The sequence below is a fragment of the Somniosus microcephalus genome, chromosome 11, assembly GCF_052327205.1.
Source record: "Somniosus microcephalus isolate GS21.2 chromosome 11, FLI_Smic_1.0, whole genome shotgun sequence".
Taxonomy (NCBI): Eukaryota; Metazoa; Chordata; class Chondrichthyes; order Squaliformes; family Somniosidae; genus Somniosus; species Somniosus microcephalus.
In genome coordinates this window covers 60,508,442-60,529,777 of record NC_140997.1, presented here as the reverse complement: position 1 = coordinate 60,529,777, position 21,336 = coordinate 60,508,442, and the positions used below count along the sequence as shown (strand labels likewise).

The 21,336-nt window shown below is 47.3% G+C and overlaps 1 protein-coding gene across 2 annotated transcripts in view; it reads right to left on the bottom strand.

Moving 5' to 3' along the window:
- Positions 1-21,336, bottom strand: part of mpv17l (MPV17 mitochondrial membrane protein like) — a 163,168-nt gene that overhangs the window by 99,773 nt on the left and 42,059 nt on the right. Inside the window, exon 1 of one of the 2 annotated variants that reach the window (XM_086000788.1) lies at positions 3,043-3,416. The exons of the other annotated variant lie outside the window; for it this stretch is intronic. Within the exon in view, the coding sequence (XP_085856914.1) occupies positions 3,043-3,148 (106 nt within the window). The 5' untranslated portion in view covers positions 3,149-3,416. Of the gene's footprint in view, positions 1-3,042; positions 3,417-21,336 lie in introns of those variants that run through there. 2 annotated transcript variants of the gene reach the window in all.

Genomic DNA, 21,336 nt, shown 5'->3' with positions numbered 1-21,336 from the left:
CGGCGACTCCAGATATTTCTAAAGCAGCGTCCTCTGCTGTTGTAAGGTTTGCAAATGATGGAGGGCCACCGCCAGTTCTCCCCCTCTCCAAGAAGGAAAAGAGAAGGTTGAGTGAAAGTGATGGAATGAGTGTAAGGAATGGATGGGTTACACCTTTAGAGGGAGACTATGATTGAGTGGGGTGGCAATGCCAAGTGGCCTCCTTGTGTGTTGTTAGTTGGTATGAATGCATTAGGATAAGGGTGAGTGTTGACTTAGTAAGAAGTGTGTACCTCACATATATGTTTCTCCACAGCAAGCTGTGTGTTCAGGATCTAGGCAGGAAAACATATTTTCTTAACAGCTGTACTGGAAGTGACCATTCAGCTACTTTTTGTAGTAATAATGGTACTTTGCCTGACTCATCACATGATTCTGTACTGTGATCCACTATGGTTTCTTACTGGGCAGCATAAATCAGAAGCTCCTAATGTAAGTTGATGACCATATTAGGAACAATGAAAACAATTCTTCAGAAGATAGACATGACTCAAAACACAAAATTAAAATCACAAGGTGGCTCTCTACAACATTCCAGTTTTGCTTATATATATTATCACTGCTGGAGATGAATCAGAAATGTTATCAGTGTTGAGCATAATAATGATTTAACCACCTCAGGACATCTGAAAGTGCTTTACAGAAAATGGAGTACTTTTGAAGTGCAGTCACATGGAACCTTTTACATCCACCTGCGAGAGCAGACAGGGCCTTGGTTTAACGTCTGAAAGACAGCACCTCTGACAGTGCAGCACTCCCCTGGTGTATTAACTTAGATTTTTGTACTCAAGTCTTGGGAGTGGGACTATGAGCCCACTATTTTCTGACTCAGAGGCGAGTGTGCTACCCACTGAGCCATGGCTGACACTATAGCCATGTAATGATTTAAACAGATGATATAAGTATATTCTTTGGCTATGTTACTGAATATTTGTTGTCAATTATATATAAATATACAACTTATTTACATTAAAAATGTTTCGTGAAAGATTATTGAATTTTATTTAGGTATTGAGAATGTCCCCTGTTCAAATATTCAGATAGCAAAATGTGCATTTGATAATCAAAATATTAAAAGGGGCTTTTCATCTGAGATAAAACTATATTAAACCTACAAGGTGTGTGGAAACATTTTCACATCATTTTCCAAAATAATACTTAACTAGAATTTTTCATTTGTTCCAGAGTGATTGTACAACACAATTGATCACTGCCAGTCACAATATTCAGCATTGTCTAACACTGTAGCCTATTTAAAGGAACTAAATAATGAGAAACATCTGCTTTTAAAAGCTACATTTTAAAAAAATTGTAATCGAACTGTATAGCTAGGGACATGTAAATAAAATTATCTTAGGCAAATATAAAACATTATCAGAGATCTACTGCAATCTATATTTTAGGTTTTACACTTAATTTTATTCTGATGGATTTTTGAGAAAGTTACAAAGGAATCAGTTGCCTGGTAACACCTAATGTAGAACTCTCAATCACACAGTAACATGTGTAAGCAATGCAAAACATAACCACGGCTGAAAAATTAAAACTTACACAGTATTCCATTTAACATAATAAATAAACACAATGGGCAAATGTGAAATGATCTCTTCTCGAGTTATCAGGTATTTCCTTACTACAGTCCACTGTTCCAAAAGGATCTGGAATTATTCGAGCTGGCCATTTTAAATGTGCAATGTTTGATTGTATGCATAGTAATTCATTGTTCTACTAAATACAAACCAGTAGCCTTAAAGTAAAGTCCTGTGTTATTGTTCTATGAATATTTAAAACTGCACATCTTCACTGAATAATAATATGTTCCATATTTTGTTTTGTGTGTGTGTTGTACATGGTGCTGCAGGTCACACCATTCCCTTCAGGGATTCTACTGTGCAGATGGGTTATTCATGAAGCCTGCCAACATTTTAAATGGTTAATATTTGTTGACTCAAATATGCTTCCTCCTCATTCAACCCTGCTGATTGCTTTGGCCGATTTATTATTACATTATGTGATTAAGATATTGGAAAGTCATTTGTATGTTTCCACAATTAGAATTTTTGTGTGTATAAATTCAGTTTCCATGCTTACATGAACATATTTCGTTCTTAGGAGCAGTCAAAATAAATAAACCTGAAACATTAACCTGTGTTTTCTTTTTACAGATGCTGGGGGACCCGCGGTGTAGTTCCAGTATTTTTTTGTGTTTTTTTTAATTTCATTTTAAATGCAATAAATATTGTATTTCTATTCCGCTTTGAAACACCTATCTTGGGGGATTCCCACTGTGTGTATGTACTCGTAATCAGCCGACCTCCATACCTAAACCGTATTTCCCCAATTGTAGTTTATGCAAGAGAGCATTTAGCAATCTTCGTATAGTGTTTTTATTGTCATTATTATAGTTTGAATGTATCTGTGTGTATGAATAAAGAGCCGGCACAAATAATTCAAACATTTTGGCTAAACCAAGCATTGGGCGTGTACTCAGAAGACGTTGTTGTTGCAAAAAATAACCCATTAAAATAAATGCATTTTAATTGCATTTTTACATTGCAATAAAACCATTTCAAATTTGCATCTAAGATAATGTTTGTTTCTTAAAGGCCCATTTTGCTACTCGAGAAAAGCTATCCCGAAGACTCCCCATTCCCACGCTTTGTTCGTTGCATGGATAGACCTGGACTGTAATCTGTATATTTTTTCCCCAATGTAACTATCCCTGGGAACCAGGTCCGGGCGGCGGGTGCGATCAAACATTGCCGGTGGCTTGTGCATGGAGCAGCGCAGAGATGCCAACCGATAAAAGGCTCCTGGAACACTCAAAAACACGCATTCTTTGTACACAGCCATCGCAGCCTGCTGCCACATCCAATGTGTTGTATCGAGTCTATTTCCTGCAATCTTTCTACACCAATGCACAGCTGTGAGCAACGCTTCAACCGAAATGCTAGTGGGAAGCTTTGACCGGGCAGATCCCAGCGCAGACTCCTGAGTACTTGCCTTTGCCCGCCGCCAGCCTGCTCCACTCCGTCTCCTCCACTGCCCCGTAGCTTTTCAGCGCTCTCTTGCTATCCAGAGAAGCTGCCGGCGATATCTTCAGCTCCATGGTTGTGCTGGCTGTCTGCGGCTCCTCTCCTCTCTCTGTCAATGCTCCGCTCTCACTCCATGCTGCTGCTGCCCGCTGGGGTCCACCTCCTCGCTGATGTCAACGCTTTGCAAAGGGAGGGGTGAGGTGGGCGGGGGAGATCCCGGAGTAAATACGCATGTGTCTAGCTGGCAGGGCAGCAAGAGCTCTTTAAAAATAAACCGTGCCCGGACCAGGGATTACCGACTAATGTTTACCAAATAAACCCTTATATTTTTTTTGGTTTGTGTGTTCCTGGAGTATTTATGAAAACCCAGGCAATGGAAGCCTCCTTGCGGCAGAACTGGGTCCATCCATCAAGGCAACTCTTGTCAGCCAGTTCTCAACACAGCCACATGAGAAGTGCATCTGACTGCCAAACATCCATCGCTGCTTATTGATAAAGAATAAACCAAAAAGCACGAGGGTCATCCAATGTTGAGACTTTTTATTGCTGGGGAAATGCAACATTTCCCCCACTTATTCGCATCAGCTATTCTTATGATTTCTCTGAGTCTGCTAATTTAGTTAACATTAGAGTCAAAAGGTGAGCAGTTTTGCGGTGTGAACTCACAACCACCAGATACAGGACCTTGACGTATAGCCAGCAGCCAGAGACTTTCACTCCATCCGGCCTGTATTAAAAATGTATTGGCCCCCAAGGCATTGTAACAAAATTAAATTGTGCTCCACTCTCCCAATCCCAACCAAACCTTACATTTCAACTTATTAGTCTTCATATCTGAATGCATCAAAGTAAACATGCCATTGTGGCAGAACCACCAGAGGATTACAGACAATTGTATATAATTCCTTTTACAGCAATGTAGTACAGCTGGGGGCTGCACCTTTAATGTATCTGTTAACTGTACTAGGGCTTCTTTCCTGTACTCCGCGTGATGACGTCATGCCGTACATCACGTGATCTCTCAACGGCGGGAAGAACGTGATGACGTCATGACGTCAGAGCTCGGAACCTTCTAGCAGCAGAGCTCGGAACCTGCTAGCAGTTGAGCTCGGAACCTGCTAGCAGTTGAGCTCGGAACCTTCTAGCAGTTCCAGAGAGGCTTTCAAACAGACCAGACCTATTTGTATTGTATCCTACAGTTTCCGGTACAGCTTCATTTGTTCATTAAATTTTATTGTTTTTGATTTTCTGGGTCAATCTCAATTCTTCGGCTAGGAACCCCAGTTCCTACATTGGTGACCCCGATTTCTTCGAATAATTTTCGTTGAAGTTACGTCATGGACACGAACGCCGTCACCCTCAAACTGCCGCAATTTTGGGAGCAACAACCGGCCGCATGGTTTTTCCAGGCAGAAGCCCAATTTGCAATCCGGGGAGTAGCAGCGGATTCGACCCGTTATTATTACGTGGTCTCCGCCCTCGACAGCGCCACGGCCTCGCGGGTCGTCAGCCTCCTCGAGAGTCCACCGAACGATGGCAAGTACGAAGCTTTAAAAGCACGTTTACTGCAGATTTTCGGTCTGTCCAAGTCGGAACGCGCTCGCAGACTTATCTCCATGCCCGGCCTCGGGGACTCAAAACCCTCAGAGCTCATGAGCCAAATGCTCATGCTTTTGGGCTCGGAATCACAATGTTTTCTGTTCCGCGAGCTGTTTCTCTGTCAACTACCAGAGCCAGTACCGACGGCCTTGGTCAATTCAGCGATCACGGATTGTGCTGAACTCGCCGTGGAAGCGGATAAAATATTCACGGTCTCACAACAATCTTGTGCAGCCACAAGGCGCCAAAACTATGCTGAACTCGCTGCAGAGGCGGATAAAATATGCTCCTGCACACAACCATGTTGTGCAGCCACGAGGTGCCCATCCCCCACAAGAGTGAATCCGACTCCTCCTCCTGCAGGCTGGTGTGCATACCACGCTCGTTTCGGCGTGAAGGCCAGAAATTACCGTCCGCCCTGCAGTTTCTCACCAAAAAAAAACCTACCTCAAACCAGCGGTTTCTGAGCAGATCAATAAGGCCTAAGGGATGCACCGGAGTTGCGATGGCCGTCGGGTCCGCAGGGAAACTCCTATACATTACAGACTCCCTGTCAGGGCGACGTTTTCTCTGTGATACTGGCTCCCAGTGCAGTATCCTACCAGTGTCAAAGCTAGATCTTCAATCCAGCGGTCAAGGTCCCCCCCTCGAGGCAGCCAATGGTGCGGCCATTCACACATTCGGAAAGCGTAGGGTCCAGTTGAGTTTTGGCGGCCAACGTTTTGTTTGGGAGTTCATCACGGCAAAAGTCTCACAGGCCATCCTGGGGGCAGATTTCTTCTGCGCAAGCGGGTTTCTCGTCAACGTCTGACACTGCTGGCTAATCAGTGCCTCCACTTTTCACTCAGTCCCCTGCCACCGAAGCACCGCGATGTCTTGGTCAGTTGCCTGTGCAGTCCCATCTCCAAATGAGTTCTCTCGTCTTCTCAGTGAGTTCCCTGAGCTCACCAGGCCCACATTTTCTTCTTCAGTCGCGAGGCACGGTGTGGCGCACCACATTACCACGACAGGATCCCCCGTTTATGTGAGAGCTCGAAGGCTGGAACCTGGTAAACTCGCAGCCGCCAAGGCGGAGTTCCATACAATGGAACACCTGGGTATTATTCGACGTTTGAATAGTCCTTGGTCCTCGCCATTACACATTGTTCCTAAGCCGGGCAGCAGATGGCGACCATGCGGCGACTACAGACGCCTGAATGAGGCTACCACACCGGATCGGTACCCAATTCCTTACATTCAGGATTTTTCGGCCCATCTGGCAGGGAATTCCATCTTTTCCAAAGTAGACCTCGTCCGAGGCTATCATCAAGTGCCCGTGCATCCTCAGGATGTCCCCAAAACTGCCGTCATCACACCTTTCGGGCTCTTTGAGTTCCTTCGTATGCCGTTTGGGCTGAAGAATGCAGCACAAGCCTTCCAACGTCTCATGGATTCCATGTTGTGTGATCTGCCGTTCATCTTCATCTACCTAGACGACATCCTTATTGTCAGTAACAGCACGAAAGAACACATTATGCACTTGCGTACCCTTTTTTCTCATCTCAGCCAACATGGCCTTATTATCAACCCAGCCAAGTGCCAGTTTGGGTTGCACAGCATTGATTTCCTGGGACACAGAATCACCTCAGAAGGCACCGTCCCGCTGGCCACGAAGGTGGAAGCAGTCACCTCGTTCCCTCTTCCTCAGACCGTCAGGACCCTCCAGGAATTTCTGGGAATGGTCCATTTTTATCATCGGTTCGTCCCCAAGGCGGCATTGTTGATGCAACCTTTGTACGAGGCCCTCAGAGGTAAATCGGGCAAAGACCCGATCGATTGGACACCCCAGATGGACCAGGTTTTCCTCGACACTAAGAACGCTTTGGCTGCTGCGACCATGTTGGCACATCCCCTTCCGGGCGCAACCATTGCCCTTACCACCGACGCATCTGATTATGCCATCGGGGCAGTACAGGAGCAGTGGGTCGACGGCACGTGGCAACCACTGGCTTTCTTCAGCCGCCAATTGCGGAAGAACGAACGCAAGTATAGTACTTTTGATAGGGAGTTGTTGGCATTGTTTTTGGCCATCCGCCATTTTCGCTTCTTACTGGAAGGACGCCCATTCACGGCTTTTGTAGACCACAAGCCACTTACTTTTGCGATGGCGAAGACAGCGGAACCATGGTCGGCACGGCAACGACATCATCTTACGTACATATCTGAATTTACAACCGACATACAACATGTCTCGGGCAAAGACAACCTGGTGGTGGATTGTCCCTCCCGCGCCCAGCTCCACACAGTACACCTAGGAGTTGACTATGTTGGTTTGGCAAAAGAACAGAAGGCAGACCCTGAAGTGCAGGCATACCGGACCGCACCTTCCAGCTTACAAGTGGCTGATGTCAGTTTCCAGGCCGCAGGGACCACACTCCTGTGTGACATCTCGATGGGCGTCCCACGTCCAATCGTTCCAGTCAAATGGCGCAGGAGAATTTTCGACACTATCCACGGGTTGTCACACCCTGGCATGAGAGCGTCACAACGACTCATGGCAAAGAAATTCATCTGGAAGGGCATGCATCTCGACGTCCATGACTGGACCAATACCTATGTGAGTTGCCAGAAGTCCAAGATACAACGCCATGTTAAGGCCCCAGTCGCCACTTTTCCGGTTCTGGAGCATCGATTCAACCATGTGCATGTAGACCTGGTTGGTCCTCTCCCTTCCTCTCGCGGGTACACTCACCTCCTCACCATGGTAGACCGTACCACCAGGTGGCCAGAGGCAATTCCTTTGGTTGCCGCCACAGCGGCAGACGTCTCCAGAGCCTTCATCTCGTCGTGGGTAGATCGGTTCGGGGTATCGGCTGACATCTCCTCCGACCGGGGGCCTCAATTTACCTCTGAGCTTTGGAACGCCGTAGCTCAAGGTTTGGGCACCAAGCTTCATCATACCACCGCCTACCATCCACAGGTGAACGGTCTGTGTGAAAGATTCCACAGGTCCCTTAAAGCCGCACTGCGTGCTAGTCTCCGTGGGCCTAGTTGGGTGGACAGGCTCCCTTGGGTGCTGCTAGGTCTTCGCACGGCGCCTAAGGACGACCTGCATTCTTCTTCAGCAGAGCTGGTTTACGGCCAACCACTCAGAGTGCCTGGCGATTTTCTTCCCCCTCACATGGAACCCTGGTCCCCAGCTCAGCAGCTCGTCAGCCACCAGGAAGCGGCTAGGAATTTCATCCCAGTGCCTACGTCGCATCATGACCTGCAGCACTCCCATGTCCCGGTGGATCTTAAGAGCGCAGAATACGTGTTCATTCGGCAGGATGCTCGCAAAAACCCGCTCAAACCACCTTACACAGGTCCGTTCCGCGTCATCTCGTCAGGTGACAAGTCCTTCACAGTCGACGTCGGCGGTAAGCCTAACCACATCCCCATCGACTGGTTGAAACCGGCGCATCTGGATCTGAGCGAACCAGTCGTCACCGCTCAGCCGCCTCGTCGTGGTCGTCCACCGTCGATTGCCGGTCCAGTACAGCCACAGTCATCCGCCGAGTCACCAGTGCCCGCCTCCCCGGGTCGACCACAGCCGGCCTCTTCTTCTCCTCCGCCTGCGGCATCATCCCAACCACAGCCAACGGCCAGTTCATCTTCTAGTGCTCCGTTCCAGCTGCCGGGGTATTGCAGTCGGTCGAACAGACTCGTCAGACCCGCTTCTCGCCTTACCTTCTCTGTTAAAAGCAATTCTGGGGGGGCGCATGTGGCGGAACCACCAGAGGATTACGGACAATTGTATATAATTCCTTTTACAGCAATGTAGTACAGCTGGGGGCTGCACCTTTAATGTATATGTTAACTGTACTAGGGCTTCTTTCCTGTACTCCGCGTGATGACGTCATGCCGTCCGTCACGTGATCTCTCAACGACGGGAAGAACGTGATGACATCATGACGTCAGAGCTCGGAACCTTCTAGCAGTAGAGCTCGGAACCTTCTAGCAGTTGAGCTCAGAACCTGCCAGCAGTTGAGCTCGGAACCTGCTAGCAGTTGAGCTCGGAACCTTCTAGCAGTTCCAGAGAGGCTTTCAAGCAGACCAGACCTATTTGCATTGTATCCTACAGTTTCCTGTACAGCTTCGTTTGTTCATTAAATTTTATTGATTTTGATTTTCTGAGTCGATCTCAATTCTTCGGCTAGGGACCCCAGTTCCTACACCATGACAGTTTCAAAGAAAAATAAATAATTTTATCATGTAATCTGTTTAATTTTTAGTTCATAATAAAACTAATGAACAATAAGTTCTCCCTTTGTTCTGTTGGTGATGATCTTAAATTTATGTCAGCTAATTACCAGTGGAAATAGATATTTTCTGATTTACCTTATCAAAGCTCCTCATAATGTTGAACACATCTATCAGATCTTCTCGTAGTCTACTTTGTTCAATGAAAAGAGTTCCGGCTTCTCTCATCTCTTACATAGTGCCCTTAACGGAGAAAAACATCCCAAAACACTTCACAGTAGGGATTAAAATGTACAGTACAAAATGTGAGCATCTACACAAAACACACAGTATGACATGTGCACATTCACAACAACAACTTACATTTATATAGCGCCTTTAACATAGTAAAACGTCCCAAGGAGCTTCGCAGGAGCGTATTCAGACAAAAAATTGACACAGAGCCAAAGAAAGAGCTATCAGGACATGACTAAAAGTTTGGTCAAAGAGAAGGTTTTAAGGATTGTCTTAAAGGAGGAGCTAGAGGTGGAGAGATGAAGAGATTTAGGGAGGGAATTCCAGAGCTTTGGTCTGAGATTGGTGAAGGCATGGCCGCCAATGGTGAAGTGAAGGAAGTGACAGATGCACAAGAGGTCAGAAGACTGCAGAGTTCTTGGAGGGTTTGTAGGGCTGGAGGATGTAGGGAGGGGCAAGGCTATGGAAAGATTTGAACACAAGGATGAGAATGATAAAATCGCACTGTTTGGTGGACCGTGAGTCAATGTAGATCAGCAAGCACAGGTGCGATGGGGGAACGGGACTTGGTGCAAGTTAGGACACGGGCAGCAGAGGTTTGGATGAGCTCAAGTTTATGGAGGGTGGAAGATGGGAGGTCGGCCAGCAGAGCTTTGGAATAGTCAAGTCTAGAGGTATCAACAGCGCGGATGAGGGTGTAAGCAGCAGCTGGGTTGAGGCAGGGGTGGAGAGAGATGATATTACGGAGGCGGAAGACTTTGTGATGAAGGGGATATAGGGTCAGCAGCTCAACTCGGGGTCAAATATGACACCAAGGTTGCGAATGGTCTGGTCAGCTTCAGACAGCTGCCAGGTCGAGGGATGGCGTCAGTGGCTAGGGAACGGAGTTTGTGGTGGGGACCAAAGACAATGACTTCGGTCTTCCTAATGTATAATAAGAGGAAATTTGCTATCACATGGAGTAGTTGAGGTAAATAGCATAGATGGATTTAAGGTGAAGCTAGATAACTACATGAGGGAGCAAGGGGTATAAGGATATACTAATAGGTTTAGATGAAGTATGATGGTAGGAGGTTTGAGTGGAGCATAAACACTGGCATGGACCTGTTGGGCCAAATGGCCTGTTACTGTGCTGTAAATTCTATCTAATACTCCGCTAATACATTTATCTACTGACCCATCAGGAACAGAGAGTGCACCTTTACCTATAAAATGTTCTAATGTTTCAAATTGACATTTGAATTTATCTGATGATTATTATAAACACAGATCCATATCGGCCTACTCCCGAGGTCTCCACCATCACAGAAGTCAGTCTTCAGCCAATTCGATTCACTCCACATGATATCGAGAAATGGCTGAGCACACTGGATACAGCAAAGGCTATGGGCCCCGACAACATCCCGGCTATCGTGCTGAAGACTTGTGCTCCAGAACTAGACGCGCCTCTAGCCAAGCTGTTCCAGTACAGCTACAACACTGGCGTTTATCCGACAATGTGGAAAACTGCCCAGGTATGTCCTGTCCACAAAAAGAAGGACAAATCCAATCCGGCCAATTACCGCCCAATCCGTTTACTCTCAATCATCAGCAAAGTGATGGAAGGTGTCATCAACAGTGCTATCAAGCGGCACTTACTCACCAATAACCTGCTCACTGATGCTCAGTTTGGGTTCTGCCAAGACCACTCAGCTCCCGACCTCATTACAGCCTTGTTCCAAACATGGACAAAGGAGCTGAATTCCAGAGGTGAGGTGAGAGTGACTGCCCTTGACATCAAGGCAGCATTTGAACATGTGGCATCAAGGAGCCCTAGTAAAACTGAAGTCAATGGGAATCAGGGGGACAAATGCTCCACTGGCTGGAGTCATACCTAGCACAAAGGAAGATGGTTGTGGTGATTGAAGGTCAATCATCACAACCCCAGGACATCGCTGCAGGAGTTCCTCAGGGCAGTGTCCTAGGCCCAACCATCATCAGCTGCTTCATCAATGAAATTCCTTCCAACATAAGGTCAGAAATGGGGTTGTTCGCTGATGACTGCACAGTGTTCAGCGCCATTCACAACTCCTCAGACAATGAACCAGTCCATGCCCGCATACAACAAGACCTGGATGACGTTCAGGCTTGGGCTGATAAGTGGCAGGTATCATTCGTGCCACAGAAGTGCCAGGGATTGACTATCTCCAACAAGCGAGAGTCTAACCAACTCCCCTTAAAATTCATGGCATCATATCGCCAAATCCCCCACCATCAACATCCTGGGGGTCACCGTTGACCAGAAACTTAACTGGACCAGCCACATAAATACTGTGGCATCAAGAGCAGGTCAGAGGCTGGGTATTCTGCGGCGAGTGTCTCACCTCCTGACTCCCCAAAGCCTTTCCACCATCTACAAGACACAAGTAAGGAGTGTGATGGAATACTCTCCACTTGCCTGGATGAGTGCAGCTCCAACAACACTCAAGAAGCTCGACACCATCCAGGACAAAGCAGCCCGTTTGATTGGCAACCCATCCACCACCTTAAACATTCACTCCCTCCACCACTGGCATACTGTGTCTGCAGTGTGTACCATCTACAAGGTGCACTGCAGCAACTCGCCAAGGCTTCTTCGGCAGCACCTCCCAAACCCGCGACCTCTTCCACCTAGAAGGACAAGGGCAGCAGGTGCATGGGAATACCACCACTTCCAAGTTCCCCTCCAAGTCACACACCATCCTGACTTAGAAGTATATCGCCGATCCTTCATTGTCGCTGGGTCAAAATCCTGGAACTCCCTACCTAACAGCATTGTGGGAGTACCTTCACCACACGGACTGCAGCGGTTCAAGAAGGCGGCTCACCACCACCTTCTCAAGGGCAACTAGGGATGGGCAATAAATGCTGGCCTTGCCGGCGATGCCCAGATCCCATAAGCGAATAAAAAAAAGATCTGAAATAGAAATGAATTACGTACAGTATGTTGTTATAAAGGTTCCATCACTGTAAGATTCTTGAACTCTAAAAGTCCATACTTGTGTAACTGTTTTTGTTAGAAGTGATTTCTCAATTTGACTGTGATATCCTGCAGTATAGTATTTTGCCAGAGAGAATGCTGTCTGCATGAACGGTTGGTATCAGACATTCAGTTGTAATGAAAAAAGCTACTTATTTCTGCATCTAGGACATTAATATTGAACAAAATGTGGGTCAGTATAAATTAATATCTCTGCTGTTTATTAACCTTTGCATTTCTTTGCAAGAAACTAAATTAATAGGGGCAGAAAGATTTTATGATTATATATAACAGTTAGGTAATTATAAATGAAAAGCAAATCTGATTGGTTCCAAATGCTTTAGAAAAACCTTTCCAATTTTTAATAATCTCATCAAGTGTTCTCAACAGGAAAGAGCTGGGGGAAATTTTCACCCCCAAGGACGGATGGTTTGGGGGCAGATGGAAAGGTAAAAATTGTAATATTCTCAAACCCAGCCCCAACCAGCCTCCAACTCACACCACTACCAGTATTAATGGAGGCGGGTCGGGGGTCAGCCAACCCACTCTCATGAGACGGGTTGGTCACTAAAATCTTTTAAGGAGACATTTTAACTGGATATTCACTTTTAACCTCTGGAATCCCTGCAGGTAAAAGGAGGCAAGAAGGGGCAGATTCATGAGGTAAATGCCTTTATTGCACTGCTTGTGGGCCAGGAGGAGCAGGACTGCTTCCCTTAGGCCCAACAAGCTTACCTCCATCAGACCCCGCAGTCAGGCGACCCCCACTCCGCCCCCCTGCCCGCCAACCCTCGGAGGTTCCCCGTGATGTCGGAGGGCCAACCCTCCTACAATGTCCAATTCACCCAACCCCCCGACAATATCTGACCCCCCGTGATGTCTGACCCCTCAATGTTCGACCCCAACGATGTCCGACCCTGCCCCGTGATGTCAGACTTACCGCTCCCTATCACAACGTTGCTGCCGATGCTCCTGGAAATGCTCTGCAAAACACGCCCACCCCATTCCACTCTTCTCCCCTCCCCACTCCAGCCTGTCCCCAATTTTCTTCTCCTGCTCTGATTCCCAATCGCCCAACCACCCCCCGAGTTCCAGTCCCAATCTCCCACTCCCAGTCCCATTCTCCGAAACCCACCGCAGTCCCAGTCCCTCAACCCCCACCCCTCAGTCCCAGTTCCATTCTCCGACACCCCCCCCAACTCATGTCCGCCCCCCCATTGTCCGATTCCCCCACGATGTCCGACCCTGCCCCGTGATGTCGGACTTACCACTCCCCCTCACCATGTTGCTGCCGCTGCTCCTGGCTCTGCAGGAAATGCTCTGCAAAAACATGCCCAACCATGCCACCCCATTCCTCTCTTCTCCCCTCCCCACCCAAGCCTGTCCCCAGTGTTCCTCTCTCCCCCTTGCCCTGAGTCCCTATCTCCCAACCGCCCACCCCAAGTTCCAGTCCCGATCTCCACACCCCTCCAGTCCCAATCTCCTGATCACCCAGTCCCAGTCCCAATCTCCCGATCGCCCAGTCCCAGTCTCATTCTCCGGATCCCCCGCAGTCCCAGTCCCAGTCTAGAAATTTGTCTCGGGCGGCAGTGCAAAGCGGTCGGTATCGGATCGGCCGCCCGTTACACGCAGCGCCTGATATTCACTTCCCTTGCAGTCAATATAACTGAATATCCGGCGCTGCGTGTAATGGGCGGCCGATCCGATACCGACCGTCTTGTGCCACCACCCGAGACGAACCTCTAGGCCCCGGTATCCCAATCCCCCCCAATGCCAGTCCCAATCTCTCGCTACCCCGCAGTCGCAGTCCAAATCACCCGACCCCCTCCCCCCGGAACCAATCGCAATCTCCCTCTCTCTCTTCCAAGTTGCAATGTCCCATCCACCCCAGTGAGTCCCAATCTCCCGACCCCATCAGTCCCAATCTCCCGATCCCCACCAGTCCCAATCTCCCAAACCCGCCAGTCCCAATCTCCCGATCACCACCAGTCCCAATTTCCCGATCCCCACCAGTCCCAATCTCCCGATCACCACCAGTCCCAATCTCCCGATCCCCATCAGTCCCAATCTCCCGATCCCCACCAGTCCCAATCTCCCGACCCCATCAGTCCCAATCTCCCGATCCCCACCAGTCCCAATCTCCCGACCCCATCAGTCCCAATCTCCCGACCCCGCCAGTCCCAATCTCCCGACCCCATCAGTCCCAATCTCCCGATCCACACCAGTCCCAATCTCCCAAACCCGCCAGTCCCAATTTCCCGATCCCCACCAGTCCCAATCTCCCGATCACCACCAGTCCCAATTTCCCGATCCCCACCAGTCCCAATCTCCCGATCCCCATCAGTCCCAATCTCCCGATCCCCATCAGTCCCAATCTCCCGACCCCGCCAGTCCCAATCTCCCGATCACCACCAGTCCCAATTTCCCAATCCCCGCCAGTCCCAATCTCCCGATCCCCGCCAGTCCCAATCTCCCAAACCCGCCAGTCCCAATCTCCCAAACCCGCCAGTCCCAATCTCCCGATCCCCGCCAGTCCCAATCTCCCAAACCCGCCAGTCCCAATCTCCCGATCCCCATCAGTCCCAATCTCCCAAACCCGCCAGTCCCAATCTCCCGATCCCCACCAGTCCCAATCTCCCGATCCCCACCAGTCCCAATCTCCCAAACCCGCCAGTCCCAATCTCCCGATCCCCGCCAGTCCCAATCTCCCGATCCCCGCCAGTCCCAATCTCCCAAACCCGCCAGTCCCAATCTCCCGACCCCGCCAGTCCCAATCTCCCAAACTCGCCAGTCCCAATCTCCCGATCCCCGCCAGTCCCAATCCCCATCAGTCCCAATCTCCCGATCCCTGCCAGTCCCAATCTCCCGATCCCCATCAGTCCCAATCTCCCGATCCCCACCAGTCCCAATCTCCCGATCCCGCCAGTCCCAATCTCCCGACCCCGCCAGTCCCAATTTCCCGATCCCCACCAGTCCCAATCTCCCGATCACCACCAGTCCCAATTTCCCAATCCCCGCCAGTCCCAATCTCCCAAACTCGCCAGTCCCAATCTCCCAAACTCGCCAGTCCCAATCTCCCGACCCCGCCAGTCCCAATCTCCCGATCCCCGCCAGTCCCAATCTCCCGATCCCCGCCAGTCCCAATCTCCCAAACCCGCCAGTCCCAACCTCCCGACCCCGCCAGTCCCAATCTCCCAAACTCGCCAGTCCCAATCTCCCAAACCCGCCAGTCCCAATCTCCCGACCCCGCCAGTCCCAATCTCCCAAACTCGCCAGTCCCAATCTCCCGATCCCCGCCAGTCCCAATCCCCATCAGTCCCAATCTCCCGATCCCCGTCAGTCCCAATCTCCCGATCCCCACCAGTCCCAATCTCCCGATCCCCACCAGTCCCAATTTCCCAATCCCCGCCAGTCCCAATCTCCCGATCCCCACCAGTCCCAATCTCCCAAACTCGCCAGTCCCAATCTCCCAAACCCGCCAGTCCCAATCTCCCGATCCCCATCAGTCCCAATCTCCCAAACCCGCCAGTCCCAATCTCCCGATCCCCATCAGTCCCAATTTCCCAACCCCAGCCAGTCCCAATCTCCCGATTCCCACCAGTCCCAATCTCCTGACCCCGCCAGTCCCAGTCTCCCACTCCCCATCAGTCCCAATCTCCCAAACCCACCAGTCCCAATCTCCCAACCCCACCAATCCCAATCTCCCGATCCCCACCAGTCCCAATCTCCCGATCCCCACCAGTCCCAATCTCCCGGCCCCACCAGTCCCAATCTCCCGATCCCGCCAGTCCCAATCTCTCGACCCCCACCAGTACCAATCTCCTGACCCCAATCTCCCGATGCCCCCACCCCACGCAGTCCCTATCTCCCGACCTCCCCCACCCCCGTCCCAATCTTCTACCTCCTGAGTCCCAATTTCCCAACTCCCACAGTTCCGGCGGCTCTCAACAACAATAACAACAACTTGCATTTATATAGCGCCTTTCATGTAGTAAAACGTCCCAAGGCGCTTCACAGGAGCGTTAGAAAACAAAATTTTACACCGAGCCACATAAGGAGATATTAGGACAAGTGACCAAAAGTTTGGTCAAAGAGGTAAGTTTTATGAAGCGTCTTAAAGGAGAGAGGTAGAGAAGTAGAGAGCTTTAGGGAGGGAATTCCAGAGCTTAGGGCCTAGGTAGCTGAAGGCACAGCGGCCAATGGTGGAGCGATTATAATCGAGGATGTGCAAGAGGCCAGAACTGGAGGAGCGCAGAGATCTCAGAGAAATTTGAAAACAAGGATGAGAATTTTAAAATTGAGGCATTACCAATGTCGGTCAGTAAGCAGGTGTGATGGGTGAATGGGACTTGGTACGTGTTAGGATACAGGCAGCAGACGTTTGGATGAGCTCAAGTTTACAGAGGGTGCAAAGTGTGCCTTCATCATTGCTGGATCAAAAGCCTGGAATTTCCTACCTAACATCTTGATGGGAGCACCAATAGCACAAGGACTACAGCAGTTCAAAGAGGAGGCCTACCACCACCTTCTCAGGGTAACTAGGCACGGGCAATAAATGCAGTCTTACCAGTGTTTCCCCCGTCCTGAGAACAACTAAAACTAAAAATTGCATCAGTACAACACAAAAGACTTGCACTGTGTATTTCTCACCCAAGACTAGATGATTTTGTTTTTTTGTTGTTTCCAATAAAAATCATAATTATTGATTTATATTACACCCACAAACATTCTTTGAGGATGTAACGAGCAGGGTGGATAAAGGGGAACCAGTAGATGTCGTGTATTTGGATTTCCAGAAGACATTCGATAAGGTGCCACATAAAAGGTTACTGCACAAGATAAGAGCTCACGGGATTGGGGGTAATATATTAGTATGGATAGAGGATTGGCTAACTAACAGAAAACAGAGAGTCAGGATAAATGGGTCATTTTCAGGTTGGCAAACTGTAACTAGTGGCATGCCACAGGGATAAGTGCTGGGGCCTCAACTATTTACAATCTATATTAATGACTTGGATGAAGGGACCGAGTGTAATGTAGCCAAATTTGCAGATGATACAAAGATAGGTGGGAAAGCAAATTGTGTGGAGGACGCAAAGAATCTCCAAAGGGTTATAGATAGGTTAAGTGAGTGGGCAGGAATCTGGCAGATGGAGTATAATGTGGGAAAATGCGAGGTTATCCACTTTGGTAGGAAAAGTAAAAAAAGTTAATTATTATTTAAATGGGGAGAGATTACAAAATGCTGAGGTACAGAGGGATCTGGGGGTCCTTGTACATGAATCACAAAAAGTTAGCATGCAGGCACAGCGAGTAATTAGGAAAGCAAATGGAGTGTTGGCCTTTATTGCAAAGGGAATGGAGTATAAAAGTAGGGAAGTCCTGTTACAACTGTACAGGGCGTTGGTGAGACCACACCTGGAGTACTGCGTACAGTTTTGGTCTCCTTATTTAAGGAGGGATATACTTGCATTAGAGGTGGTTCAGAGAAAGTTCACGAGGTTGATTCCGGAGATGAAGGGGTTGTCTTATGAAGAAAGGTTGAGCAGGTTGGGCCTATACTCATTGGAGTTTAGAAGAATGAGAGAGGATTTTATTGAAACATATAAGATTCTGAAGGGGCTTGACTGGGTAGATGCAGAGAGGATGTTTCCCCTCGTGGGGAAATCTAGAACTAGTGGGCATAATTTCAGAATAAGGGGGCACCCATTTAAAACGGAAATGAGGAGGAATTTCTTCTCTCAGAGGGTCGTGAATCTTTGGAATTCTCTTCCCCAGAGAGCTGTGGAGGCGGAGTCATTGAATATATTTAAGGTGGAGATAGACAGATTTTTGAATGGTAAAGGAGTCAAGGGTTATGGGGAGCAAGCAGGGAAGTGGAGTTGAGGCCAAGATCAGATCAGCCATGATCTTATTGAATGACGGAGCAGGCTCGAGGGGCCAAATGACCTACTCCTGCTCCTACGTCTTATGTTCTTATGTATCACATTTTTGTATGGTTTTCAGCAAACAATCTTCAGGAGTCAAGGCTTATGAGTTTCTATCTCACAGTAAGTAGTGTAGATGGGAGCAGAAAGTTTCAAAGGGTCATTAATAGATTAAGTGTGGGCAAAACAGTTGCAGATGGAGTTCAACATGGGGAAATGTGAGGTCATCTACTTTGGACTGAAAAAAGATAGATCAGAGTATTTTCTACATGGTGAGAAGTTAGGAACTGTGGAAGAGCAGAGAGATTTAGGGGTCCATGAAAAGCTAGTGGACAGGTGCAAAATATAATTAAAAAGGCTAATAGAATGTTAGCCTTTATCTCAAGAGGGCTGAAATACAAAGGGGTGGATGATATGCTACAGTTGTATAAAGCTCCAGTTAGACTGCATCTGGGGAATTGCGTTCAGTTCTGGGCACCGCACTTCAGGAAGGACATATTGGCCTTGGAGAGGGTGCAGCAAAATTCAGCAGAATGATACCGGGGCTAAAAGGGGTAAATTATGAGGACAGTTTGCATTCCCCTGTGTATAGAAGATTAAGGGATTAGCTAATTGAGGTGCTTAAGATGATTAAAGGATTTGATCAGGTAAATAGAAAGAAGCCATTTCCTCTGCTGGGAGAGTCCAGAACAAGGGGGCATAACCTTAAAATTAGAGCTAGGAGTGATGTCAGGAAGCACATTAATCACACAAAAGGTAGTGGAAACCTGGAACTCTCTCCCCCAAAAGGCTGTTGAAGCAAGGTCAATTGGAAATTTCAAAACTGAGATTGATAGATATTTGTTAGGGATTAAGGGATATGGAACCAAGGCAAGTAGATGGAGTTGAGATACAGCTCAGCCAGGATCTAATTGAATGGCGGAACAGGCTTGAGGTGCTGAATGGCCTACTCCTGTTCCAATATTCCTATCCAGGCAACAATATTACGATGAAGGGTTCAAAAAAAGTTTCATTTATTTGAGCCTCAGGACTAAACGTTGGAACTGATTAATAGGAATAATCACTCACTCTGTCACAAATTCTGGATTTGCTAGATTTGAAGAGGGGTCACCTGCATTATTTGGTATTCTGCAGGGCTTTAACTCAATTGAGAAAGTGACCACTTCCATTTGTACATAAACACAGACAAACAGAAGAATTATGGTTATTCTGTCCTAATAGGAAGGACACAACACATTGCACTGAAGGTCATTATTATTTTCTTTCATTCTAACAAGAATAGGAAAAGGAAATGAGGGTCTACTTCACTGATCATTTCATTCTCCAGGCAATAATATAAGGAAACTCAACCACCACAGATCAGTCATTACAATTTGATTGCAACGCCCCATGAAGAATGAAACCTCAGTAGTAAGAAGCCCTATAATCAAGTTTTACTGCACAATTCTATTTAAAAATAAAATTAAAATAATTCACACGTCTATGGCAGGATAGGACAAATTTGCAATGCATTGACCGTTGAAATTTCCATTAAAATAATGTTCCACAAGTTGCCCACAGCAATTTCAAAGATGTGCCACCTTTTAAACACAGCAATAACTGTTGACAAAATTCCATGCCTAGGCTGTAATGGCAAATATACTAAGATGGAACAACACCAAGCTACTTATGTGTGATATTCCCAGCTTGGCAATTGCAAGTTCCAACTCCCCATGTGTGCTAAGGAACATACAGTTCGAAAAAATGAGACCTAGAAACTGAGAAATAAAAGGAAATACAAGTAAAGGAAGTCCTTTGAACTATCCTCACAAAAAAACACACAGCAGTAACTGAATGAGTGATGGTATCTTAAGAAAGTATCTTAACGAGGGGTGGGGTAGCATAGGGGTTATGTTACTGGGCTAGTAATCCAGAGGCCTGGACTAATGATCTGGAGATGTGAGTTCAAATTCCACCACAGGCAGCTGGGGAATTTAAATTCAATTAATTAAATAAATCTGGAATAAAAAGCTAGTGTCAGTAATGGTGACCATGAAACTATCGGATTGTTGTAAAAACCCATCTGGTTCACTAACGTCCTTACCCAGTCTGACCTATACGTGACTCCAGACCCACAGCAATGTAGTTGACTCTTAAATGGCCTAGCAAACCACTCAGTTGTATTCAAGAATGCAAGAATACTCAGTTGTATTCAAGGCTCACCGCCACCTTCTCGAGGGCAATTAGGGATGGGCTTGCCAGCGACGTCTACATCCCGTGAATGAATAAACAAAATATAAAGTCGTAATAATTGCCACTACTACTAAATAAAGCCGTACAGAGCAAAATAGTGATTAATCTGCATCCATAATAAAACCACATATTATAAAGAAAATCTGCATTAGTAAAAGAATTCACTTGGATAGATCACAAACTCCTTAACAAAAATAAACGATCAACATGCAGAAGAACACTTCAACCTTCTAGAAATTCCACAGCACTGAAGACATAAGTAAGATGGAAATCCAGTTCATTATATACAATCCTCTGTAGATCAAGAAGTTCTCTTTCAACACACAAGAAAAATAATTACCAAAGTTTTATGCACTATTAAGCTAGTCCTGCCGGCTCCTTCCATACGTGGCTTTCAAGCATCACGTCTTTCCTCTTCCTCCCAAGGTTTGCCCATACTGGCACTGCCACCCACCTGTTGAATTTAAATTTCCTGCCCACACCGTGACTCTGGAAACTGTGAGAGGGTCAGAATCACAGTTCACCATCAGGGCATGATTCCTGCTCTGTCATAGTTACGGGATAATGGATTTTCGGCTTCTAAATGTTATGGCTTAAAAAAATAGCACAGTAAGGTCATCTTAATTTAACGCTTGCTGAGTTCCCTCCAGTTGACTCTATAAAGTAATTAATCCTGCAAGTTCTCTAAAGAAAGTGGGTTTAACAGGAGTACACCCTTAGTTTGTTCTGTTTTGCTGTCATAGCATCCGTCAGGAACTGAAGGCTGTTTCGAATAATAAGGACAATGCTGAGGGTTTGAGGTTAGGTTTTGTTAGCATAGAGCACAGATTGTAGTGCACCATTGGTAGCTGAATGGTTATAAATTAAACTGGTAGATCTTCCATGGCAAGCTCATAGGTAGTCCAGGACGAGGAGTGTGGTATCTGTAGGTTATCATTGCCCTGTGAAGCGATCAATCGTCATTGTAATACAGTACATTTACTGAAGTAATGTATGACTGACACAAGGTAAAAATATTATACATCTTATAATATTATACATCTTACAGATA